The 11,207-nt window shown below is 47.8% G+C and overlaps 1 protein-coding gene across 1 annotated transcript; it reads right to left on the bottom strand.

Annotated features, from left to right (window-relative positions):
• Nucleotides 1–4,619: 4,619 nt before the first annotated feature.
• On the bottom strand, nt 4,620–6,000 carry LOC122053649 (heat stress transcription factor B-2b-like). Its single transcript, XM_042615653.1, has 2 exons — nt 5,618–6,000; nt 4,620–5,531 (listed from the first exon to the last, which is right to left on the bottom strand). Exons 1-2 carry the CDS (start codon nt 5,852–5,854, stop codon nt 4,842–4,844), a joined length of 927 nt encoding a protein of 308 aa, XP_042471587.1. The 5' UTR covers nt 5,855–6,000; the 3' UTR covers nt 4,620–4,841.
• Nucleotides 6,001–11,207: the final 5,207 nt, after the last annotated feature.

Raw genomic sequence — 11,207 nt, 5'->3', positions numbered from 1 at the left:
GTACTGGATGTCAAATTCACTTAAATCCGTCGTCCATTTGATGAGCCGCCCGGACGCTTCTGGATTTAGTAATACACGTCCGAGCGAGCTATTGGTTTTAACAATGATGGTATGCGCTAGGAAGTATGGATGAAGGCGCCGAGCGGCGAGGACCAGAGCGAAAGCCAGCTTCTCGAGCCTAGTGTAGCGAGATTCAGCATCTTTTAAAATATGACTAAGGAAATACACAGGCTCTTCTCCGCTCGCCCTCACTAGTGCCGAGCCAATTGCTTGCTCGGTTGAAGACAAGTACATATAAAGTGACTCACCCGCAGTCGGCTTGGCTAATACCGGGAGAGAGCTCAGATATGCCTTCAAATCTTCGAACGTCCGATCACATTCTTCGTCCCAATGAAACTTATTGGCCTTGCACAAGATTTTGAAAAAAGGAAGGCTCCGGTCGGCGGTTTTGGAGATGAATCTGGACAGAGCAGTTATCCGACCGGTCAAACGCTGCACTTCCCTTGTATTTCTTGGAGACGGCATGTCTTGTAGAGCTTTCACCTTGCTGGGATTTGCTTTGATGCCCCGCTCGGTCACTATGTACCCCAAGAAACGCCCTCCTTTTGCTCCGAACAGGCACTTCTGGGGATTTAGCTTGACTCCATATTTGCGTAGCGTTCGGAAGGTTTCCTCCATGTCTTTGAGGAGATCGGCCGCTCGGACGGACTTGATGAGAATGCCGTCCACGTACACTTCCAGATTTCGCCCGATCTGCTCTCTGAATACTTTATTCATCAAGCGCTGATATGTGGCTCCCGCATTCTTCAATCCGAACGGCATCATATTATAGCAATAGGTGCCGTCGGCCGTCACGAAGCTGACTTTTTCTCGATCTTCACGGGTGAGCGGCACTTGATGATAGCCTTGGTAAGCGTCGAGCATACATATTAATTCGCAGCCGGCCGTAGAGTCCACTAGCTGATCTATCCGGGGCAGAGGATAAAAGTCTTTCGGGCAGGCTTTGTTGAGATCCCGAAAATCTATGCATACTCTCCACTTGTTGCCCGGCTTGGAGACTAATACTACGTTCGCCAGCCAGCTGGGGAACTGCACCTCGCGTATATGGCCGGCTTCCAGAAGCTTCTCCACCTCCGCCTGGATAATGGCGTTCTGCTCGGCGCTGAAATCTCTTTTTCTCTGCTTTACTGGCCGAGCGTCCGGTCGGACGTGGAGCTCATGTTGCGCAATACTTGGTGAAATTCCGGGCAGCTCATGTGTCGACCAGACGAAGACATCATGGTTTCTTCTGAGGCATTGGATCACCTCCTCTTTCTGATTTGCCTCTAGATCGGACGCGATGAATGTCGTGGCCTCCGATCGGGTCGGGTGTATTTGCACTTCCTCTTTTTCTTCGTAAACTAAAGAGGGAGGCTTTTCAGTTATAGCATTCACCTCGATCCGTGGCGACTTCCGAGCGGAGCTTCGGACCATTTCGACGTAACATCGCCGAGCGGCCTCTCCGTGCTTCTCCCACTTTGTCTTGACGGGGAACTTGATCTTACGGTGGAAGGTGGAGACTTGCCGGAACTTCGTGGCCGGTCGTCCCAAAATGACGTTGTATGATAAGGGAGAGTCGACCACCACGAAGTTTCTTTGTCTGCGTCCTTACGGCGGCTCTTCTCGATGAAATAGCCATCCGGATTTGTCCGACCAGAGGACTTCATTTCCGTAAACCCGTGGGGGGTTGTCATAGGCGTGACTCGGCGCAGTCAATTTGTAGTTGATCGAACGCCTTTTTGAATATTATGTTGACCGAGCTTCCTGTGTCAACAAAAATGCGGTGAATAGTGTAGTTGGCTATTACCGCTTTGATGAGCAGAGCATCGTCGTGGGGCACTTCAACTCCTTCAAGTCCCTAGGCCCAAAACTGATTTCGGGTCCACTCGCCCGCTCTTGGCTACAGCCGACTGTATGGATCTGGAGCTGCCGGACGCTCGCCTTTCTTGCTTGGTTGGAGTCTCCTCCGGTCGGCCCGCCAGCGATAATGTTGATCTCGCCTCGAGAAGTATTACTTCTATTTTCTTCCTCCCGAGCGGATGGTCGAGACCGTTCTCTGGACGTTCGGCGATTCTCCTGCCTTGGGGAGCGATGCCGATCGGGAGTCTGTTGCTGTCGCATATCAGCTCGCGTCCGATCGGCTTCATGAGTTCTTTGTTGCCTGTCGACTGAGGGAGACCGTCGGCCGCCATTCCGAGGCACGGGGTGAGCCACGAAGGGAAGACTTCGACAATCCCTTGTGTTATGTGTATCCGTCCGGTGGAAGGAGCAGAACATCGGGGTCCACTTCTTCTTTGGCTTGGGTCGGGCGGCCGCTACCTCTTGCACGTGAGACCTGGCATGGGGGGAGCGGATTGCTTCGGCCCTCGGTCCTCTGGGCGGCTGATGAGCGGCGTGCTGTTTCCGCTCAGCATGAGGAGCCCGCTCGGTTGGAGTTTCTTTCTTCCTGGCCGCTTGCGCTTCCTCCACGTTGATGTATTCGTTGGCCCGGTGTAGCATGTGGTCGTAGTCTCGGGCCGGCTTCCGAATGAGCGATCGGAAGAAATCCCCATCCACGAGGCCCTGTGTAAAGGCATTCATCATGGTCTCCGAGGTGGCCGTTGGAATATCCATGGCCACTTTGTTGAACCGCTAGATGTAAGCTCGGAGCGATTCACGGGCTTCTTGTTTGATGGCGAAACAGGACTATTTGGTTTTGATAGCGCCGCTTGCGGTGGTGGAGGAAGGCCGTTCGAAGTCCTTGAAGCTTGTGATGGATCCGTCCAGGTAGCCTCGAAACCATCGTTGGCAGATCCGGATAGGGTGGTGAGGAAAACCGACACTTCACCCCATCGTGTATTGATCGAGGTTGCCGTGTTATCAAACTTGCCCAAATGATCATCCGGATCGGTGGTTCCATTGTATTCGCCGATCGTCGGAGGCACGTAGTGCTTGGGCAGAGCCTCGTAGAATAGCCTCCGAAAATTGGCGATTAATCCGCCGGGCGATGAGTCCGCTCGGTTTCTTTTTCTGTCATCTCGTCTCGGCATTTCATCCGAAGAAGATCCCGATCTCTATGAGTGGGTGCGGTTTGGGGTGCGGAATAGGGCCGGTGGAATGCAACGGTGGCTTGAGGTGCTTCGCTCGGCCACCGATCTTGAGGTTGCTTTTCATTTGTTGCTTTTTGCTCCACAAGCTTGGCGGCCCTCAACTCGATCAGCGTCGAGTTCCTCCGTGGAAAGCGTCACCGTGTGTTGTCGCCCGCCTCGTCCATTGTTTCCGTTCGAAGCGTTCCCCCAGACGGCGCCAATTTGATCATGTCCGAATCTGGGAAGACGGGCATGCCGGCTCCTGGCGTGGATCTTCGATTGGTTGCACGAACCTCCGGTGAACCTGCATAGAAGTCGGGTCCAGCGAGCAATCGTAATGGTGCCAAGCAAGTAGTGAAAATGATGGCTCCAAAGGTGTCTCACGCGTACCTCCGGCGAAGTATGAGGCTCTTTATATAGAGCGGTGAAAGAGCTCCTGCACGTCCACCTAGGCGCATACGTGTCCGCAGCCCATACCTCGGTATGTGTCTGTCAGAAAGCTTATCTGACGCCATACTGCTACAGTCCAAGCACGTCTTCGATGGGACAACAGAACACCCCGTTGTCAGACTTAGAGCATGACCTAGTCATAGGACTTGACAGCTGTCATAAGATGTTCTTGTCCCTCTCTACCGATCACAGGCCAGGGCGTCCGACAAGCCGGCTGGACGGGGAGTCCATCCGGCCAACCCTCATCTTAAGCGCTGGCCGGACGGCACTCACATCCCGTCCGGCCTGCCGTTGGCATCGATATGCCGGGGATATTTTCGGTAGGGTGCCATGTAGGGACTGTTTAGCAGTGTCACCTTCTCTTAGACCTTCCGCTCGGCTCTTTGCTACTGTTCAATTGAGCGTCGGAACCCCGACTTCTGTCGGGGCGACTTTTGCCATCGGCTATTCACCGGTCGGCCGGCCGGGAGGTCGGCCCCTCCTTCTCCGAACGGTCACTTGGCCTTTTGACTCCCGCGTAACATTGACCCCTCAGAATGGGGGTCCCTTGTTCTAACCGTCAGATCATTATTCATTATAAAGATAGCTCATATATCTTATAATTTTACGAAGAAGGTAGATTTTAAAATCTAAAATAAAATTATATTAATATTTTTTTCACACTAAAAAATAATTTAGTAATTTTCTAAATTTAGCCACAAATCTTGTATATTGTAAATGTCATAATAAAATATATTAAATATTTATTGAATACATACAACTTATATTACTTTCTTATTTTATAGTATATTATAAATAATTTAAGATTATAAAATTTTACAAATTTTATTAATAATTAAAAAATAAATTTATATTATTTTTATTTTGTATATAAAATAATAAATGGAAAAGAGTAAATATTCTTTCCTTATACTTCTCATAAAAAATAATCCCACAATTAGACATAAATAGATGATAAATTGTAGCAACCTGTCATCCCTAAATGGCACCAAATTATCGAAAAAACTACGACGATTGAAGTATTGATAATGCTGGATCTAGGAACAGCAATTAATCAGCTGGTAAGAACTATTGTACAAGAAAACGTCTAATATACATTTTTTATGTCCAAAACATGAAAATAATAATAATAATAATATTATTATTATTATTATTATTATTATTATAGTAATATGATATAAATCGTCACCTAATTTCATAGGTGTCATCCGAAGCACGTGATCAACGCCTTCCAAATTCACGTGCACCCTCGTCGTACCTGACGTCGCCGAACTGGCCGAACCCTTACGAGTACGACCCGCTGCATCCCCTCCGTTTCGGCCGAGGGCGGTAGAGGACCGCATCCGGCAACTCCTCCGTTGACTCATCCTTCGGTGGAGCGCTGTCGTCATCGTCCTCTGAATATCGCTTTATCCCTATCGACACCCCGAACAACTTCAGGTTTTTCCTCGGAGACGATGAAGCCGCCTCGGCACTCGCGGACTCCACCTCTTCCTCCGGCTTCACGGGCCGCTCCTCTACCCTTTTTTTGTCACACGCCGGCGCCATCGGCATCAACTCCAGCAGTGTCGCCGCGGCGAGCTCCTCCAACTCCGCCGTTTCTCTGTCGCTGTCCTGTCCCTTCGACGCGTAACTCGACACCAGCCCCGCGATCTCGTCACATATTTTCCGCATCTGGGCCAACTCGCGGGAGAGTCGTTCGTTCTCCTTCCGCAATCGTTTGTTCTCCTCCGTCAAGTCCGCCGCTGGCGGGGCCGGCCCGGAGGAGTTCGACGACACAACCTGTTCCTCCCCCGAATTCATCGGCGACAAGGTCCGACTCGTCGCCGAGACGGCCACGACGCCGGCGGTGGACGACGAAGTCACCGGCATCGCGTTCTTCCTCCGCTGGATGTCACAAAGGAGGCTCTTTTCGCCTCTCCGGAAGCAATCGTTCGCGAACTCCCATCGTTCGGGTACGACCTTGCGGAATCCCTGCGAAAATGTTCAGAAATCGCATTAAAACTTCCTAAATTACGAATCCCAGCAAACGAATCTAGAAGAACAGGGCGCGGGCGCACATAGGTGTTGAGTTGGCGGACGAAGCTGGAGAAGTTATTGTGCTTGAAGTATTTGGGGAGGAGATCGCGGGAGAAGTCCGCCGGCCGCCAGACGATGAACGTCGTGCCGTCGTTGCTCCACGATATCACGTCGTCCACCGTCGGATCGTCGACCAACTGGTACGTCTTCGTCAGGAAGGGCGTCGGCAGCGACCGCTGTTGCCCATCAGGGACGATCTCCGACGCCGCCCAATGCATGCGGGGGAGGAGGGAAGGAAGGGGGCTTCAAAGCTTCTAGAAGATTCGAACGGCGAGCGATAACAAAGCCTCGGACAACGGGGAAGAAATAGGAGCGGCGCGAGGGAGAAGATTCCAGCGCGACGGCGCTGGATGATTTTTAAAAAGTGAATTAGGGCGAGAAGCTTCGAAGGGATCTTTACTTGTCCAGAAGGTTCGGCAGGGTCCGACAGGGCCCATAAGTATACGTGGTTGGTCGTGGTTCAATAGCGTGGCGGAGATATTGTCGGTAGATCTTCTTGTATCGTTGTTCCCTGCCGTCTGTTGGCCCGTGGGCTGGGCTGTCCGATGACCCGGTCTAAATTGAAACAAAAAATATTTATCCATAATTTAAAATATTATTTTAATTTATTCAAACAAATTCAACAAACCAATTGTTCGATAATATTATTTTTTTTATTCTAATAATAAAAATCCTCCTAAAGAATGTAAAATCCGATTCTGCTCACTTTAGCTTTAGATATGTTTCTTAGTTATCCCACTTACTAAGCCAGAGAAATACCAACAAAATCATGGCACAGTGAAATTAATAAATTAATTGAAGGAGCCACACCTGCTACTATTAAAATGGAAAGAACCATGTTAGTATGACCAATGAGGTCTGGATTCGAATATCGATAAAGTCAAGGTAAATATCTTTCTTATGTGTTAGTCATTATTCCAAAGGCTAGTAGCCGTCCGTGATTTACCTCCTCTGTGTTGGCCCTGGGACGGGTTGACGGGGGTGCTAGGGGCGAGCGTATTTGTCTTTTGCCACCAATTGAGAAGGTTAAGGGAAGAATCGAATTAGGGGTGCTCTAGTTATGACGATATTACTTATTGACTGAGATGTCAGTTCGAGCTCTCATCTGCGCATGGTCTTATCAATTTAAGTGCCTATTTTGGGCACTGTTGACTGAGGTGTCGCGTGTTGGTGCGGGAAGCATCCGACGATCGATCATTGTTTTGATAATGGCAAAGAAATTCAAAGTTAAGTTGTTTTGTGATCTAATGCACTTAATTGAGTGTTTCAGGAAAGTCCTAGCTGTGGTTAGGCAGGTGGAAAACCCTAGGGGGTGGTAACCCTAGGTCATAGGAGATGGTAACCCTATGCGGAAAGTCTTGACGGATCGAGAGCTTCAGGCAAAAGTCTTAGGGGGTAACCCTAGGTGGAAAGTCCTGGTGTCACGAACTAGGTGAAAGACTGGACCAGCCGGGAAGCGAAAGTCCAGTAGAAAGTCCGGAAGCTTCGAATTTGAACGCTAAGCAAAAGTCCAGTCGATCTGGAGGATCGCACTGGCATCAGGTAAATCTCTTGAGTGGAGTAGGTGAGGACGCGTTCCCCGTAGAGGGAACAGTAGGCGTCGGGTCGACCTAGGGTTTTTGGTTGGAAATCCGAAGTCACACCCGGACAGTTCGACGACTGTCAAGTATATCTATCATATTGTTTCTGTGCTAACTTTGTTTTGCAGAGATTGTGTTTGGGACTAACACATTTTGCAGGATCAAAGGAGCACACTTAGCCTCGGATGAACAGTGTCCGAGGCGCCTCCATGGGGCGTGGAGGCGCCTCGGATGCTAGCCGAAGCCAGCTGTCCAGAGAAGCTGGAGGCACATCGGGGGAAGCTGGAGGCGCCTTGGACCAGGCGTTGGAGGCGCCTTGGAGCAGCTTGGAGGCCCCTTCAATCGGATAAGGTGAGACCATATTAGAGATGATCCACGCGTGCGATTCAGCGGCCTGGAGGCGCCTCGGACAGGCTTGGAGGCGCCTCCAATACTGTTTAAAAGGGGACCTCGAGCAGCAGCTTAGAACAACACCTTCCGAGCAAATCTTACGCCACAAGCTGCTAACGAGACGACCCAAAAGTGCTATAGCGACATCCCGACGACCCGGAGCTTCAGTTTCAATCTAGTTGTTGTCGGTATAAAGTTTATTTCAGTTAATAATTGTACTTAGTTTGTAATACTTTTCGTGATTATAGTTGTTGCCCAACGTAAACGCTCAACGAGTGTGAGCCTTGGAGTAGGAGTCGCCACAGGCTCCGAACCAAGTAACCAACTTGTGTTAGCATGTGTTTGTGTTTAATTTCCGCTGTGTTTTACTCGATACATTTTAATCGAACGAAATAGCCACAAGCACTATTCACCCCCCCCTCCTCTAACACTTTCGATCCAACAATTGGTATCAGAGCGGGGTCGCATTGATCTGTGCAACCACCAATCACGTAATTTTTTCGTGGTATTTTCAATTTTATGGAGTCAATTAGAATTAGCTTAATAGTTATATTCTAATTAATTTTTTCGAATCGATTTTTGCTCGAGACTGGTGCAACACCACTCGAGTTCGCTATCTCTTAACTTTACTTCCCACACTGCTAATCCAAGACCTAGTCTTGGGACATTTCTATTTTGTCGTTGTTTTGCATATCGCTAATGGCCCAATAAGAAGGTTTCAGCACCGTTCGCCCCCCACTTTTCTCCGGAGAAGACTTCGGATATTGGAAGGGGCGAATGGAAACCTTTCTCAAGACACAGTTCAATACGTGGATGATTCTCAAGACTGGACTACAACTGTCATCCGACGAAGACGGCAAGCCGACACCCTAAGAAAAATGGGAACCGACCCTAATCAAGAAGGTGGAAGCTGATGCCAGAGCGACCTGTACCCTCCAATGCGGATTGACCAAGAAGGAACTCAACAGAGTTGGACCATTCTCCAGCGCAAAAGAGCTTTGGGAGAAGCTGATCGAATTCCACGAGGACACCTCCGACACCAAGGTAAGCAAGAGAGATCTTTTGTTCAATAAATTATATAATTTGAAAATGCAGGAAGGAGAAACAGCATTTCAACTCCATGCACGGATTCAAGACATCCTCAACTCCCTCCACGCTATCGGGCAAAAGGTCGAGAATAGGGACATTATAAGGTACGCACTTAATGCTTTTCCGAGGAGCACATTGTGGGCATCGATGGTAGATGCCTACAAAGTCTCCAAGGATTTAACTTCCATTAGATTAGATGAATTATTTTCTGAATTTGAACTTCATAAGCAGACTAATACACAGTCAATCGAGAAAGGTATTGCTTTAGTTGCAGGTACCAGTCGAACACGCGAACCAAGATCACGGCGAAGAACTGAACCTGAATCGGAAGCCGAACCCGACTCAGACGATGAAGACGACGAATTGACCTCCGAACTCGTGAATCTTGTAAAGAAGCTCTACAAGAAAAAGAAGAGATTCAACAAGAAAGACCTAAAGAAAGTCGTACAATCAAAGGAGGTTCAACCCAGCTCAAAGGTCAATTTTGAGGTGATCTGTTATGGGTGCAACCAGAAGGGGCACATCAAGGCCAACTGCCCCAATTAGAAGGATGCAAAGAAACAAAGGAAGAAGAAGGTACTAAAAGCAACCTTTGAAGAATCTTCAAAAGAGGATACCGACGACGAGCTCGAACAGACGAGCTTTCTTGCCCTAATGGTCCGAGACCAGATCGATGTGTCCGAGAGCGAGAGCGAGTCGGAAGCAGAATCGGAAAGAAGCCACAGATCCGTATTCGTTTCCGAAGGGCCCGATCCCTCTGTAAGTATCCCTCGACTAAATAATCTAGTCAATTACTTGTTACGAAAATTAGCTAAATCTAATCTAAGAATTAAGTCACTTCTAAAGGAAGTAGTTGTCCTTAAAGAAGTGACTAACTCCGAATCTTTGACTGAACTAGTTCAGACTGGAAACTCGACTCAAGTCCAAAAACTTGAGGAAGAGAATTCCAGCCTGAAAACTCAGGTCAAGGATCTGGAGAAAACATTAGAACGATTCTTTTTGGGTTCCAAGAATCTGGACCTAATTCTTGGAACACAAAAGGCAATCTACAATAGAACTGGACTAAGATTCAAATCGAAAAAGAAATATAAGTCATATTTATCACTTATACAAAGAACAAATAGAAAAATGATCCAAACATGGATCCCCAAGTCCAACCTGATCAATCAAGTTGAACTTGGATAATATTGGATCCCTAAGGATCAAATACATTACCTCGAGAGACCATATCGAAGCTATGATCCAGGGGGAGCTAGAAGAAAAATAATAATAATAAAATTAGATTCAAATTAAATTAAATTAAATTAAAATTAAAATTAAATTCAAATTAAATTAAATTAAAATCAAATTAAATTTAAATTAAATTAAATTAAAATTAAAATAAATTAAATTAAAATTAATTTAAAAATAACAATAAATTAAAATAAAATCAAATTAAAATATTATTTTAATTTATTCAAACAAATTCAATAAACCAATTGTTCGATAATATTATTTTTTTATTCTAATAATAAAAATCCTCCTAAAGAATGTATAATCCAATGCTACTATCTTTAGCTTTAGATCTGTTTCTTAGTTATCCCACTTACTAAGCCAGAGTAATACCAACAAAATCATGGCACAGTGAAATTAATAATTAATTGAAGGAGCCACACCTGCTACTGTTGAAATTGAAAGAACCACATTAGTATGACCCTTGAGAAGGTTAAGGGAACAATCGAATTAGGGGTGCTCTGGTTATGACATTGTTACTTATTGACTGAAATGTCAGGTTCGAGCCCTCATCTGTGCATGCTCTTATCAATTTAAGTGTCTATTTTGGGCACTCTTGACTGAGGTGCCGCATATTGAAATCCCAAGGTTATTTGGGTGTGATCAACAAGTTAAGTTAGGTCCTGTGTGTTTCTAACCTTGTGTCTAAGTGTGCAGGAGCTTAGGAGCACAGGTAGTCGAGTGGAAGACGCAGATAGCGTGAAGGACGACAGTCCGAGGGACGAGGTGCTGCGGAAGAGTACACCGGCGGACGAGAAGGAAACGTGCAGTGGTTCCGAGGGACGAAAGTCGGAGCGGAAGATTACTCGGGGAGCAAGAGACGCAGCTAGCGAGAAGGACGACACGCGGTGCGTCCGAGGGACGAAGACTGCGGATGAGTACGCCGACGGATGAGAAGGAAACACGCATCGATTCTGAGGGACGAGAAACCGGAGGGAAGCCCGCTCGAGAAGACCGGAACTTGGGTTCAGGTGAGCCATATTCCGGATAGCAGAGATCACCCAATCAAGCGGATCCGGAGCAGAGGACCTGGACGAAAGTCAACCAGAGTTGACTCAGCATCCGGGGCGCCCGGAACTGTCCGAGGCGCCCGGGGCGCCCGAACCAGTCCGGGGCGCCCGGACAAGCCCGGGGCGCCCGGAACCCTTCCGGGCGCCCGGGAGTCAGTTTCTGACCGGATCGAGCTTTGACTCGATCTGAACATTGGGGGCTAAAATTTATTCCCCCAGGGCGCCCAGAA

Source organism: Zingiber officinale, chromosome 3A (assembly GCF_018446385.1).
Source record: "Zingiber officinale cultivar Zhangliang chromosome 3A, Zo_v1.1, whole genome shotgun sequence".
In the NCBI taxonomy this organism is placed as follows: domain Eukaryota; kingdom Viridiplantae; phylum Streptophyta; class Magnoliopsida; order Zingiberales; family Zingiberaceae; genus Zingiber; species Zingiber officinale.
This window is presented reverse-complemented; position numbering and strand designations above follow the sequence as displayed.